At 34.8% G+C, this 16,592-nt stretch overlaps 1 protein-coding gene across 2 annotated transcripts in view; it reads right to left on the minus strand.

Annotated features, from left to right (window-relative positions):
• Positions 1–8,298: 8,298 nt before the first annotated feature.
• LOC110441449 overlaps positions 8,299–16,592 on the minus strand; it is a 14,749-nt gene continuing 6,455 nt past the window's right edge. Inside the window, exons 2-4 of one of the 2 annotated variants that reach the window (XM_021484603.1) lie at positions 11,166–11,360; positions 10,000–10,085; positions 8,299–8,710 (exon numbers count right to left, since the gene is read on the minus strand). In XM_021484603.1, coding sequence (XP_021340278.1) covers positions 8,543–8,710; positions 10,000–10,085; positions 11,166–11,360 — 449 coding nt within the window. In that variant the 3' untranslated portion in view covers positions 8,299–8,542. Of the gene's footprint in view, positions 8,711–9,984; positions 10,086–11,165; positions 11,361–16,592 lie in introns of both variants that reach the window. The other variant, XM_021484593.1, reaches the window with a different exon arrangement.

The raw sequence follows: 16,592 nt of genomic DNA on the forward strand, positions 1-16,592 counted from the left end.
AAAAAAATGACCAATTTGGCGGCCATTTTGAAAAAGTGTATTTATGTGAATTTCTTGCGCTTCACAAAGGGCAAAATTTCACCTTTTTTGACACTAGATTGATCACTTAAATTGTCATTGTGTCACCATTTTTAAATGTAGCAGGTTCAATTTTGCTGTACAACTTTATAATGTTCAATATGATTAAAATAATATGCAAAAAAGTGGAAAGTTATATATTATTGGTATTTTTTTTTACATATTAGGGTAACTGAAGCACTTTTGATTTTTGACCCCGAAAAAGGTGAAAAATAACACAAATAATAATGGGACAAAAAAAGAAGCACACCGACCCCCCATTTTTGTGGCTGTTTTAGAATGAGAAACACATTTTCTTTTGATTCATTGAATACTAAAAAAAGTTTAATACAGGATTTTTTTTATATCAAGCGTTTCATCTGCAAAAAATGGTGAAAAAATGTGCATTTTTTCATTAAAAAACAAGGGGTAGGGGTAACTAAAATCGCATTTCTGAGTAAAATGAATAAGATTAAGAAATTTTACTTCCATAATTTAAAAGAAAATAATATTTTTATCAATTCTACAAACATTCATACATATCTGATAACACACTTGGAAGAAATTGTATGAATTTGTTCTGCAAATGGTCAAAACCCGAAAATTCACCTAAAATCACCAATTGTGTTAAATTGGTATCTTTGACCGATCATAGCACAAAAACGAACACACGGACATATATTTGTTTTTGCATTTTCTACTATGCCATTATTTCCCTTTTCCAAAAATCAACATAAGAAAAAAAAATAATACAGGAATTTTTTGACTTCTCAGAGGTGTACATCCTTAATCATGACGTTATAAAGCATGCAACGTCAGATTTTATCCCAATTTTACGACTTTGTATGTGTTACATGGGCCGAACTTGCCACGGTAACATTGGCCGAAATTGTCCGGCCCCAAATTGATATTTCAATAAATTCTTATCGTACAGCAATATGGTAGTGAGTGATTGGCTTTGCTTTTATGTATATCGTTTGACCGTAAAAAGTAGCAATTCCGTTTACAGAAAGTTCGCATAACTAGAAGCAAGATCATGATTTTCTTTCTACTCTCTCAAAAACAATTTTCTCCTGTTTAGTAATTTTACATTTAGTTTTCCTCGCCCTTTTTTCGTGTGAATGCCCAGCCAACTAAACTGATAAGATCTTTAAAGTTTTAAATATTAGCTCAAAAACAAAAATATCCTGGTAGCCGAACTTGCCCCGGTCTCCCGTATGTATTTTTGTTGTATCGTTGATGATTGGTAAAAATGTATTCGCAATATAATTTTTGCATCAATGACGCCATTTTCAAAGCTAAAGTAGATATTTGTTCTTGTGCGTAACGTATATGAAAGGTCGGGTGGCGCAGTGGATAGCGCGCTTGTCTTCACCAAGATGGCCGGATTCAATCCCGGTTACTTGACCGACTACGCAGGTTTTCTCCGGATACTCCGGCTTCCCCACAATTAAGAACTAAAACCTCTGCGTGCTTCCGTCAGGTCACAAAAAGAATGATTGAAATAAGTTGGGGAAAAACTGTTTGGTAATTGCTATAGAAAACAGTGCATATGATATATTTGGCGATAAGTCTATAAAAGTAAATATATAGAGATGTTAGTTAAAAAAATGAAATTTAAAAAAGAAAACATTTTAATACTTTGATGTTACTGAGATTGTCGTTATATCGATACATAGTCTGAATTCCTGTTTCATCCTGAAACACCGGATTGAATTTCAAGTTTTGTAACTGTCACTGAGGTTTGACAGGTAATAATGCCAAATAAAATGAAACAGTTCCCTACTATTTCATTTGATATTTGATTTGTATACTCATATTATTTCGCTGTAAAAAGGGTTCTTATATCTTTCCATTTTCCCCTCTTTTCCCCTCTCTTCCCTTATGTTTCCGGAATTTTAAAACAGTCTATCCCTTCCGATAGTTACTACACTACTTCCGGTATTGTATTTGCAGGCATGGTTATCTATATCAGGTATTCTTATTATCATAAACAAGAAATAACTCAAGACTGTGTGCTGTCGGCAGTAGTCTCTATGAAATGACCACTTTATCATTGTCTTTTATGTTTTCTTTTCTTCTTCTTTTAATTTCTTTATCGGTCTTTGCTTTTCCTCTATTTATCTCTGGGATGGATCAAATAAACTCGTTCTCAAGTCACCGCTATGGCTCAGATACAATTTTTATCGGCTAATAATCAGGGCCTGGGAGACAAAGTTAAGCGTAAAGATGTGTTTTCTTATCTTAGGCCGACAAGTGGTAATGTCTTCTGCTTGCAAGATACACATTTTACTACAGAACAGGAAAATATTATAAGAAGTGAATGGGGTTTTCAGTGCTACTTATAATATACTTGAATCTGTTGCTGGGCAAACTCATTCGTTTTGAAAACAGGCATTGCCTGAAACGAGAGAAGCGTCTAAATGCCGTTTTTTTCAATTTTATTTTCTAAATAACATTGTTTAAAATATTATCTATTTATTCGTTTTATAGCGATAAATGTAAAATTAATAATAAGTAAAGAAAAGCATTCGAATGAATTATGCAGTTCAAGAGAAAACACAAATGCATTTGGTACTGTTGCATTTAATTGCCCCGTCTATGGCCTCAGCGTAATGTTGCGGAAAGAGTGAGGCCCAGTAGAGGGACTTCATATTTGAAGATGTATTGTTTATCAAATGTAACTGTTGTTATCCGTTATTATAAAAGTTAAGTATATTGGTGATTAAATTCCAATTTTATTTCCCGACATGATATACTTTGCCTGATCCCTCTAAAATTTGAAAGAAGCTTCAGTTTCTATAATTTTTAATGTCATGAATTTACATAACAACAGAAAAAAAATATCAAATATAGAGATATTATTGAGAATGTGTAGCAAAGCTAAACAGCATCGTAAAAATAGGACCGCGGTAACTCTATACTAGCTACTTCCGTGACGAAGGATTTTGGAAGCATAGTATTTCGACGTTACCATGACTTCAATTGTTCGTACACATGATACCGGAAAAGAGCTTCGCTTCTTGCGCCTTCGGCGCAAGGAGAGCTGCGGTCTTATTAATTTGTGTGGCCCAAATAAGGATGAACCTGATTTTTATGATATTCTATTTGAAACTATTGAAGAATTTGCAAATAGATATATTATCATTTGTGGTGATTTTAACCTGGTTTTAAATCCCTAATTAGATTATGATAAAAATTATAAAAATGTAAACAATCCTAAAGCTAGAGAAAAAAAAAGGGAAATCATAGATAGTTTTTCACTAGTAGATATTTTTAGAGAACAAAATGAAGACTTAAGAAGATACACATGGAGAAAAAGTAGCCCACTTAAACAAGCTCGCTTAGACTTTTTTAATATCTGAAAACTTTATTTCTAGTACTGAAAAATCCAAAATAGAATTTGGTTATAGATCTGACCATTTTTTCCCTACAATATCTTTGAAACTTAATGAATTTATACCTGGTAAAGGAGTATGGACATTTAATAATAGTCTATTACAGGAACTAGAGTACTTAAATATGGTTAAAACTTGTATCAGTGAGCAAAAGCGCAATACTGTCCTCCAGTTTATAATTTAAATAATTTAAATAACATTTCAGATGCTGTGATTGAGTTTATGATAGACGATCAATTATTTCTTGAAACATTACTTTTGCAAATTAGAGGTAAAAGTATATCTTATTCATCCTTTAGGAAAAAAAAAATGGTAGAGAAGACAATCTTAAGAAGACAATTAAGGCATTTGAAGAACAAGATGAAATAGATATTGTTGATTTAGAAGTAAAAAAAAAAAGAATTACAGGAAATTAGGGAACATAAAATTAAAGGTAGTATAGTGAGATCTCGTGCTCAATGGATAGAAGAGGGGGAGAAGCCTACAAGCTATTTTTTCAGTCTGGAAAGTAGAAATTTTACCTCTATAGTTATACCTAAATTACAATTAGATAATGGGAAAACAAATACAAGTCAGGCAGACATCTTGAAAGAAGTTCAGAAATTTTATGAAAAGATGTATGATTCTGATAATAACATAGCAGATGTAAATTTAAATGAATTTTTGGAACCTTATAATGTAATTAAAATTAGTAAACATGATTCTGAAAAGTTGGATGGCCTAATCTCATTGGAGGAAGCTGGCAAAACGTTAAGACGTATGAAAAATAATAAAAGTCCAGGCATAGATGGCTTTACGGTTGAATTTTATAAGTGTTTTTGGAAATATTTAAGTGACTTTGTTGTTCGATCTATAAATCTAGGCTATAAAAAAGCTAATCTATCAATCTCACAACGTCAAGGCATTATTTCATGCATTCCAAAGGGGGATAAACCTCGACATTTTATGAAAAAATTGGAGGCCTATCACACTACTAAATGTTGTTTATAAAATAGCTTCTAGTACAATAGCATACAGAATTAAAACAGTTTTGGATAAAAAAAATCATAAAGATCAGACAGGGTTTTTAGAGGGTCGTTATATAGGGGAAAACACTAGACTGATATATGATGTAATGCAATATGCAGAGGAAAATGATATTCCAGGTATGTTTTTAATGATTGATTTCGAAAGAGCATTTGATTCGGTGTCCTGGGCATTTATTGAGAAATTATTATGTTTTTTTTTGGTTTTGGAAATAGTATAATAAACTGGGTTAAAACATTACATAATAATGCTAGTGCTGTAATTAATCAGGGAGGGAATCTGTCTTCATTTTTTCAAGTTAAAAGGGGCGGTCGTCAAGGGGACCCGATTGCTCCTTATATTTTTATTCTGTGTGCTGAAATTTTAGCTATAAAACTAAGAAACAATAATAAAATTAAGGGTATTAATGTTGATAACTGTCCTGTACTTCTATACCAATATGCGGATGACACTGCGCTTGATGGTACAGAAAGATCACTGCAGGTAGTTATTACTGAACTTAATTTCTATGCAAGTATATCAGGATTAAAAATGAATATTTCAAAAACTCAAGTGGTTTGGATTGGCAATATTTTTTTTAGCTCAGATAAATTCCTTCCAGAACTTGACTTACAATGGAGTAGGGAAAACATCACACTTCTTGGCATTGAATTTCACGTTAATTTACATGAGATACCTAAACTGAACTTTGATAAAAAAAAACTAACAAAACTTAAATCACTTATCAGATCATGGAAAAGGAGAATATTAACACCAATTGGTAAAATAAACATAATAAAATCAATTTTGGTTTCACAATTTAATCATTTATTTATCTCGCTGCCAAATCCAGAGGAAAAGTTTCTTTGTAAACTGAATTCTATACTTTATGAGTTCTTATGGAACAGTAAAGTGGATAAAGTAAAAAGAGAAGTTGTTATTCAAGACTTCATTAATGGTGGGTTAAACATGATCAACATCAAAACTTTTATAGACTCACTCAAATTAGGTTGGATTAGAAGAATATTTCAATGTACATCTAAATGGCAAGCAATTTTAAAAACATATGTTAATATAGACATGTTGGCAATTTGTGGTTCAGATTATATAAAGCTATGTGAAAAAAAATGTAAAATTAAGTTCTGGACTGATGTTTTGAAAGCTTGTAAAAACTTGTATCATGCAAATGAAATTAAAATTAACAAAAATGAGGTATACTTGAAGACCCCCTTATGGTTTAATGACAAAATTATTATTGATAGAAGGTCAAATTTTATTAAGGATTGGTATAAAAAAGGAGTTATTAATATAAATGATCTGATTAAAGACTATAATTCTGGTTCCTTTTATACAGTTCAAGAATTCACTCAAACTTATCAAATACAGACTAATTTTCTCCAATATCACAGTGTTCTTTCTGCTGTAAAACATTTCAACTCTAATCCAGATTTTCCTAAATTAAGATTGTTTTGTCCTTTTATTCCTGTACACTTAGAACCGTTCTTTAAAAAGTCTAAAGGTTCCAAACATTTTTATAGTATCCTGGTAAAAAATAACATCGTTCCATCAGGACAGAAGAAATGGAATAGAGTCTTTGATTTTAGTAACTTTTCTTGGCATCAGATTTTCAAGCTTCCCTTTGTTATAACTACTAATACAAAATTTCAGTGGTTTTCAGTATAGAATAAATCACCATATTCTGACAACAAATTCTTTCCTTTTTAAAACTCGAATAGTTGTATCTCCTATGTGTACACTTTGCAATTCTGAGATTGAAACTATTACCCATATTTTATGGGAATGTCAAGAGACTCAGAATCTTCTTATTAGTTTTGAAACTCTTTTGGATGCACTCATTATTCCTTTTGATTTTAATAAAGAATCTTACTTATTTGGATTTCTTACACAACATGTGAATGGTAGAATTGATAATGAGATACTCATTATAATTAAACAATATGTATATAAAATGCGTTGTCTTCATAGCTCCTTAAATATAAATGCATTGGTTAACACAATAAAAGACTACCATAATATACAAAGATGTATAGCAAATAGCAAAGGAGAAACTTATAGAGAGAAGTTTGAAAAGGAATGGAAAAAATGGGAAAAACTTCTTGTTTTGTAAAAAATAATATTCTGATAGCTGTCTCCTGGGCTTTGTAATGAATTACAAAATCAATAATTTTCTTCTATTTCATTTATTCATACATTCATAAGCTTGAGCTCAAAAATAAAATAACTGAAAAGATGCATGTACTCTTAATATATGATATCATTTCATCATACATGAATGAATGGAAGATGATGATGTTGATGATGAATGATGATGATGATGATGATGAGGATGATGAGAATGATGGAGGTAATGGCATCACAATGTATATGAGATGATGATGATGATGGTGATGATGATGACTATGTTGTTGTTGATGATGATGATGATGATGATGATGATGATGATTGAGGTAATGGCATCACAATGTTTGTGAGTGAGTGGACGTTTTTGTTGTTGTTGTTTTATATATCAATAAAACTTGTGAAAGAAAAAAAAAAAGTTTCTGTCTGTAACTAGTTATAAATCGGCATGCGTTGTGAAAAAGTGATACGTTGCTGAAAAATGGCGTTGAACTCGGGTTCGTTGTCTGGACAAGTATTGTTGATTTCGATATAAATGAATTATCCATTGTTTCTTTTATAAGTGGTGATGCATACATAAATTATGTGCACTATAACCAGACTTTCAAAAATGTTAATTATTTCGTTCATATTCTCAACAAATCGAAATCAAAAGGTGATGAAATTTTAGACGATGAAAAATAGATGTACACGTTGACCTATTGGTTAAATGCGGCTCTTTTTGAAAATATCTCCCGGTAGAAATATTAGCAGAACATGGTTGATGACAAAAAGGATCTTCAGAAAACATCCCCGTTTTTACTTTTTGTGCCTGTGGCAAAAACTGAAATTAAAAAGTCATGAAGCACCGACAAAGAGATAAATGCAACGAACATCAGTTCCAAGATTTTCCGGTTATTTTTCATCCTTCCGGAAATGAAGGCCGATGGAGTGTGACGTGCTTGTGACGTAATAGTATGATAATCTCTGAACGACGTTTCAGGCCTGCTAGTATCAAAATTTATGTGATCGATTGTTTTCACTCAGAATGTATTTTACACTGTAGTTTTTACCTAAATAGACAAATAATAAAACATGGGTATTGTTTTCACTATATGAAGATGTTTATGTATGAGTTGAAACACAATTGTCTTTGCTTCAAGGATACACTTCCTGTTTCCCCACTGGACGTCTACTTCCGGAAGAAAAAATTTAAAGGCAATGTGTAGCAAGGGGAAGCACTTCTGTTTACGCACGCATGTGTTACCATTAAAGAGCTTCGCTCGGGCGCCAAGCTACGCTCTTATTACATCAGAATGAAAAATCAGCTGCCTGATGACTTTCAACATTGGCAAAAGCCCAATTAACTCTGTCTTCTGGGCCCATATATATTTATATTTTACCGAGCACAAAGACGGGTTATTGGTATATGTATATGCAATTATCTTAGGTTTTGCAGCAATGATAATTTATGTCTGCCGATATTTTCGATATCACGTGACTCCCAGTCTCGGATGCTGACACAAGAAACGATCATGTAGGATTATTGCTATATCTATATCTCACTGTTGTACAAATAGTTTCACCGCTCACCAAATATTTAAAACTCAAGTAATTTCATTATCAACATTTGACAGTTACCACTTCATATCCGGATTTAATGTTTTTGCTCGTTAACTTTTTGGATTGGTACTGCGGACAACTCCGCTTTTATTGTTGATTAATATTTTTTTTTTCTTTCAAGATTTGAATTTCATATTAAATAATATAAGTCTTTGTTATTCTGTGTTTTTATATCTTGGTAAAATGCTCTGCCTATTACGTCGGCTCACTGACAGTTCGACTGTATTCGTTTATCATGGAGTATTTTCAGTGCCATCTCGACCGTTTCTACCGGATTTGCGAAAGCTGTCTTAGCTATTCTATATGTATATAATTTTTGAGGCGATCATGAAATACAAACATTAAAAAATACAAACATAAGAATAATACATACATCCAAGATATTCTGTATATAATCTTCCAACACCACCACATGCACCTCCGTCTCTGCTACAGGGTTTGTTACACAAGTTGTATAGTGACGTTAACGTTGTATCCACCCGGCTGATATCACAAATGCACTCGGATTCCTAATAAAAAAAATTAGTAAAACTCTTAATATAACCATGTCTACACTTGCTGTGTAACATTCTGGACAAACAAAGCAATTTATATAAAAAGTAAACAATGGAAATCTGTAAACATTGTCTTTGTTTCCATATTGTAAAACGACAATTCATTACCAGGACATAAATCCAATAAATAAAATAAATCCTCATCCAAGTCTAGACAATGTGATTAATTGCAGTAATGTCAGCATTTGACCATGGCGAGTAAACGTCAGCACAAACTTGTAAATATCTCGTACGTCATTTTTGAAAATGATAGACATGCAGGAAATTAAAAGGAAGTGACAAAATATTCACCAAAATATAATATTTGGGAACAATTTTTAAACTATTTAATAATTCAATTGAAAAACAAAAATCCGCATTACTAATACACAGTGTGACTATTTAATCCTTTAAAGACTCATGAATGAGACATAAGATAAAAAGAAGAGGAAACCATGTCTGAAATGTGGTTTGACCAAAATTTGTGAACTTTCATAATTGTAATCTATTTGATAATAAATAATAATAATAATTCGAAGTTCTTATATACCGCTTTATCACAACCTAGGTCATAGGGCGTCTCATAGTAGTTCACAAATTATGATCCGTGGTTACGGGGACTTTGCAACAAGCCAACATTTTTCTCAATTCCCTGGGGAGGAATACAGCCGTAGTGCGGCCATTTCGACACCCACAGCTAGCATTCAACAATTCTAGCACTTCCCAACCACGTACAGATGTACTCATTTACAGCTGAGTAGACTGGAACAAGCGGAGTTGAGTATCTTGTTCAAAACTACAACACTTTGCCGTGACGTGACTCGAACCCGCAACCCTTCGGTCACAACCCCAGCGTTCAACCACTAGACTACCACCGTGCCTCCACATTTGGAGGGACTATTGCAATGAAGTGTACGTGACGACGTCATTATGAATTCTTATATCAGATCTATTATTTCAGGGATGCTGTATTCTGATAAAATACAAATTGTGTAAAGTGTTTTGCTGGAGCACGAGTGCGCTCTTTACTTACGAAGCTCATCAAAAGGAATTTTGTTAAAGGTAGCGGTTTTAGGATGATATGTACAGCGCACTGGCCATTTTGAACTGGTTTATTTCAGGGAGACAATTGGGGGGCAGAAAAGGCCCCATACTTAACATGGTCCTTTACGACGTTAAGCTACAACAGGTGATCAAAATTAAAGCTAGTATTAAACAATGCATATCCACGATATGTAATAGAAACTTACCCGTACAAAAACTACCTTAAGATTCTTGTCACAGGACTGAAAACAAGTCGAACCACTGTAAGATGTGTTGTGTCTCGATGTATTGAAGATTGTATAACAACCTGCAACATGTGTGTACAGAAAACATTAAAATGAATAATTGACGCTTTGATTGTCAATTCAAAAAAATAAATAATACCTTTAAATTGTTGAAGGTTATTTGATGAAATAGGAAATTATCATTTGCTCAACTGCATTATATTTCTCAATAAGAAATGTCTATAAATTGATATGTTGAAAAAACAATCATTTTTATTCAATAAAAAAGATAAAAAATAAATAAATATCGACACACATATACGTAGTTAAAGTATATCAGGATGGAAAGGAAAAGACTATTTGTATTAAAATTTTGACAAATTTGAAGTGAGATAATAGTTCTTTTTCATAAATTTGAATACAGTAGAAACACCCCTTATTACATACAAATATATATGAGCGAGTTAAATAAAAAAGCACACACTTAGTACATGTACCACCGTTTGTTATTAAGCATTAAGCACTGATTTGACAACAATAAGTACTTACATGTTACCAATAGGCGTTTATGTTTAAAGGTTTACTGCCCTTATGAACAAGAAACATTATTTGAACTTTAAATGGTCTAACACACAATGTTATATGTTAAATATCTAACCACCATATCCCTTTTTTCAGATACGTTTTGGAAGTTGCACGGGGATCCGTAAATGAACATCACAACATACATGTAGGGCCAATTTGATTTTTTACAGCCTAAATCACATCTGTGAAGATAATTAATTCCATATTGTGCTTTATTTTTGGATGTGTTTTATGAAAACTGTTAACTAGTTCTGAAATGCCTACTCTTGTCAAAAACCGACAGAACACTGCAGATAATGTAATGAACCTTAGTTGTTCTCACCATGTCGTATAAGGACAGGGAATTCAGAAACGATTTGACCCAATCCAAGAAATCAAAGAGCTTATAACAGCTATCGTTTCCCTTATTGCAGTGAATTAAATGCGTGCAGAGTACATTTTAATCAATGTGTAAATTAATGTGATCGATCTTTGCATTGTAAATGTACCTCTTTCTTTAGCATGTTGCAAGATAATAACACAGGAAGTCTTCCAAATAATCCAGAAATTACATAATACATCTTAGGATACCAACTTACCTTTAGCAAACGCCCAAGGAGCAAAGTCGACATACTCCCCCGTCCAAGCTCCAAGACTTTCAGTGTTGTTCAAGACAGTATCCAATGTCTCAATATCGTCTTTTCCAGGTAACGCCAAGATGCTGTTATTTTCTTTGCAGGCGGTATATGCCTCTAAAGCCGTCATCGGTTGGGGAAGCATAAAGAAATTCGAACCTATTTAAAATAGAATACATACAAAATCTTAGGTTATAAGAATGAAATAAATAATACATGTACCAACGGGATTTATGCAGCAAAGCACAGGATACTTTCATATTAAATTAAAATATTTTAAGATATACATAATTCAATGTAATATTTTAACGCTCCATCGACAGAAACGATGATGCATTAGATAATGCTTGCTACTATTTTACTTAACTTTAATTAAAACTGACAACGATCTATGAAGCATGTGATTTTCATTTGCTTAGACTTTATGTAACAGGTAAGGTCAGTACCAGTCCGTAACAAGGAGTCTATCATGCTGGAGCTACACTCCCTAAGACAGACTTGACAAGGCGTAGTCATTCATCGTGCATCACTCATCATTAGTCCTTCCATATCGTTGGTACACAGAATATTGACCATATCACAATAAATCCCAATTACTGCTTTCTGCATGATAACAGACCCTGGTTAATAGCACGTGTTCCAAGTGTTTATGTCTTTTGCATGACAACTGACCCTGTTAAATAACGTGTGTCCCCAGTGTCTAATGTCTCCTGTATGGCAACTGACCTTGTTTAATAGCATGTGTTCCCAGAGTTTAATATCTCATGCATGACAACTGACTCTGTATAATAACATGTGTTCCCAGTGTCTAATATGTCCTGTATGAAAACCGACCCTGTTTAATAACTTGGTTCCCAGTATTTTATGTTTCCTGCACGATAACTGACCCTGTTTAATAACACGTGTTCCCAGTGTCCAATATCTCCTGTATGGCGACTGGCCCTGTTAAATAAAAAGCGTTTCCAGTGTCTGATGTTTCCTGTAGACCAACTGACCCTATTTAAAAACTTGTTTCCCAGTATCTTATGTCTCCTGCACGATAACTGCCCCTGTTTAATGACATGTGTTCCCAGTGTCTAATGTGTCCTGTATGACAACTGACCCTGTTTAATAAAAGGTGTTCCCAGTGTCTTATGTCTTTTGTATGACAACCGACCCTGTTAAATAGCATGTGTTCCCAGTGTCTAATGTCTCTTACATGTCAACTGACCCAGTTAAATAACGTGTGTTCCAAGTGTCCAATGTCTCCTCTTAGAAAACTGACCCTGTTTAATAACATATGTTCCCAGTGTCTGATGTTTCCTGTAGACCAACTGACCCTATTTAAAAACTTGTTTCCCAGTATCTTATGTCTCCTGCACGATAACTGACCCTGTTTAATGACATGTGTTCCCAGTGTCTAATGTGTCCTGTATGACAACTGACCCTGTTTATTAACTTGGTTACCAGTATCTTATGTTTCCTGCACGATAACTGACCCTGTTTAATAACATGTGTTCCCAGTGTCCAATATCTCCTGTATGGCGAATGGCCCTGTTTAATAAAAAGTGTTTCCTGTGTCTGATGTCTCCTGTAGACCAACTGTCCATGCATAATAGCATGTGTTCCCAGTGTCTTATGTCTTTTGTATGACAACCGGTCCTGTTAAACAGCATGTGTTCCCAGTGTCAAATGTCTCTTACATGACAACTGACCCTGGTAAATAACGTGTGTTCCAAGTGTCCAATGTCTCTTGTTAGAAAACTGACACTGTTTAATAGCAAGTGTTCCAAGTATTGAATGTCTCCAGCATGACAACTGCCCCTGCTTAATAACATGTGTTCACAGTGCCTAATGAATCTTGTATGACAAATGACCCTGGTTAATATCAAGTGTTCCCAGTGTCTAATGTATCCGATGTCGCCTGTATGACAACTGACTCTGTTTATTAGCATGTGTGCTCAGTGTCTAATGTCTCCTGTATGACAACTGACTCTGTATAATAACATGTGTTCCAGGTGTCTAATGTCTTCTGTATGACAATCGCACTGTTAAAAATGCATGTGTTCACAGTGTCTAATGTCTTCTGTATGAAAACCGACACTGTTTAATAACTTGGTTCCCAGTATCTTATGTCTCCTGCACGATAACTGACAATGTTCAATAACATGTGTTCCCCTTGTCTAATGTCTCCTGTATGGCGACTGGCCCTGTTTAATAACATGTGTTCCCAGTGTCTAATGTCTCTTACGTGACAACTGACCCTGTTTAATATCGAGTGTTCCCAGTGTCTAATGTCTCCGAAGTCGCCTGTACGACAACTGGCTATGTTTATAAACATGTGTGCCCAGTGTCTAATGTCTCCTGTATGCCAACTGACCTTGTTTGATAGCATGTGTTCCCAGCTTTTGATATCTCATGCATGACAACTGATTCTGTATAACATGTGTTCACAGTGTCTAATGTGTCCTGTATGACAACTGACCCTGTTTAATAACTTGGTTCCCAGTATTTTATGTCTCCCGCACAATAAGTGACCCTGTTTATTAACGTGCGTTCTCAGTATCTTATGTCTCCTGTATGACGACTGGCCCTTTTAAATAAAAAGTGTTCCCAGTGTCTGATGTCTCCTGGAGACAAAATGACCCTGTTTAACAACTTGGTACGCAGTATCTTATGTCTCCTGTATGATAACTGACCCTGTTTAACAACTTGGTTCCCAGTGTCTAATGTCTCCTGTATGGCGACTGACCCTGTTTAACAACTTGGTACCCAGTATCTTATGTCTCCTGTATGGCGACTGACCCTGTTTAATAACTTGGTACCCAGTATCTTATGTCTACTGTATGATAACTGACCCTGTTTAATAACTTGGTTCCCAGTATCTTATGTCTTCTGTATGGCGACTGGCCCTGTTTAATAACATGTGTTCCCAGTATCTTATGTCTCCTTATGACAACCGACCCTGTTAAATAAAATGTGTTCCCAGTGTCTAATGTCTCTTACATGACAACTGACCCAGTTAAAAAACGTGTGTTCCTAGTGTTGAATGTCTCCTGCATTACAACTGACTCTATTTAATAGCATGTGTTCCCAGTTTCTAATGTCTCCGAAGTCGCCTGTATGACAACTGACCTTGTTTAATAGCAAGTGTTCCCAGCGTTTAATATATCATGCATGCCAACTGATTCTGTATAATAACATGTGTTCCCAGTGTCTAATGTGTCCTACACGATAACTGACCCTGTTTAATAACATGTGTTCCCAGTATCTTATGTCTCCTGTATGGCGACTGGCCCTGTTTAACAAAAAGTGTTCCCAGTGTCTAATGTCGTCTGTATGACAACTGACTATGTTTAATAGCATGTGTTTCCAGCGTTTAATATCTCATGCATGACAACTGATTCTGTATAATAACATGTGTTTCCAGTGACTAATGTCTCCTGTATGGCGACTGACCCTGTTTAATAACTTGGTTCCCTGTGTCTGATGTCTTCTGCACGATAACTGACCCTGTTTAATAACATGTGTTCCCAGTGTCTAATGTCTCCTGTATGACAACTGACATTGTTTAATATTATGTGTTCCTAGCGTTTAATATATCATACATGACAACTGACTATGTATACTAACATGTGTTCCCAGAGTCTCATGTCATCTGTATGACAACCGACCCTGTTAAACAGCATGTTTTCCCAGTGTCTAATGTCTCTTACATGACAACTGACCCAGTTGAATAACGTGTGTTCCAAGTGTCCAATGTCTCCTGTTAAAAATCTGACACTGTTTAATAGCATGTGTTCCTAGTGTTGAATGTCTCCTGCATGACAACTGACCCTATTTAATAGCATGTGTTCACAGTGCTCTTTGTATCTTATATAACAACTGACCCTGTTTAATATCGAGTGTTCCCAGTGTCTAATGTCTCCGAAGTCGCCTGTATGACAACTGACTAGATCTGTTTATTAGCATTTGTGCCCAGTGTCTTATGTCTCATGTATGGCAACTGACCCTGTTTAATAACATGTGTTCCAAGTGTCTAATGTCCCCTGTATGACAACTGACTATGTTTATAAGCATGTGTTCCAAGTGCTTAATGTCGCCTGTATGACAACTGACGCTGTTAAATAGAATGTGTGCCCAGTGTCTAATGTCTCCTGTATGACTACTGACCTTGTTTAATAGCATGTGTTCCCAGGGTTAAATATCTCATGCATGACAACTGACTCTGTATAATAACATGTGTTCCCAGTGTCTAATGTGTCCTGTATGACAACTGACCCTGTTTAATAACATGTCTTCCCAGTGTCTGGTTTCCTGTATGACAATTAATCCTGGCTAATACATGTAGCATGTATTACCTGAGTCTCATGTCTTCTGCATGACAACTGAGCCTGTTTAATAGCACGTGTACCCAGTGTCTTATGTCTCCTGCACGACAACTGACCCTGTTAAATGGCATGTGTTCCAAGTGTATTATGTCTACTTCATGACAACTGACCCTGTTTAATAGCATATGTTCCCTGTGTGTATGTCTCCTGCACGACAACTGACCCTGTTTAATAGCACGTGTTCCCAGTGTCTTATGTCTCCTTCACGACAACTGACTCTAGCATGAAAACTGACCCTGTTTAATGACACGTGTTACCTGTGTCAAATGCCTTCTACTTAACAACTGACCTTGTTTAATGACATGAACTCCAAGTGTCTATGGTTTTCCTGAATAACAATTAATTTTGGCTTAAAATTGATCTTGTTTAATGACATGTGCTCCCGTTGTCTAATATTTCTTACATGACAACTGACTCCGTTTAATGCCGCTTGTTCCCAGTATCTACATTTCCTGTTCGTCAAATATTCCTGTTTTTGAGTATAAGAAATCTATTTATTTTAATGGGCATCTATTAAACACCTTTTTGAGGGGCGATCGTTAGTAACAGGACCATGAGAAAGCTGAACCTGTTTGAGGGACGACCGTTAGTAATAGGACCAGGAGAAAGCTGACCCTGTTTGACGGACGATCGTTAGTAACAGGACCATGATAAAGCTGACCCTGGTTGGAGGGTGATCGTTAGTAATAGTACCAGGAGAAAGCTGACCCTGTTTGAGGGGCGATCGTTAGTAATAGGACCATGAGAAAGCTGCCAGGATTGTTTCCAGCTCTAATGATTTTTAGAAGTATAATTTAAAACTGACAACATAATTATGTAATAATGTGAAAGGCGTTTCGTACGCGGAAGACAAATTCCTGGTGCATGTAAGCAATATTTATACATGTATTAGATAAGTGTAATATTTCTAAACAATTCCCCAGGTTGGTAGAAATAGATTGCTTACTAGTTTATATAGCACGTTTCGATCACTAGAACGACATTTACCCTGTCTCCTTGATGTATACTTTATATTAACTTA

The sequence above is a fragment of the Mizuhopecten yessoensis genome, unplaced genomic scaffold (genome assembly GCF_002113885.1).
Source record: "Mizuhopecten yessoensis strain PY_sf001 unplaced genomic scaffold, ASM211388v2 scaffold1861, whole genome shotgun sequence".
NCBI classification, from domain to species: Eukaryota; Metazoa; Mollusca; class Bivalvia; order Pectinida; family Pectinidae; genus Mizuhopecten; species Mizuhopecten yessoensis.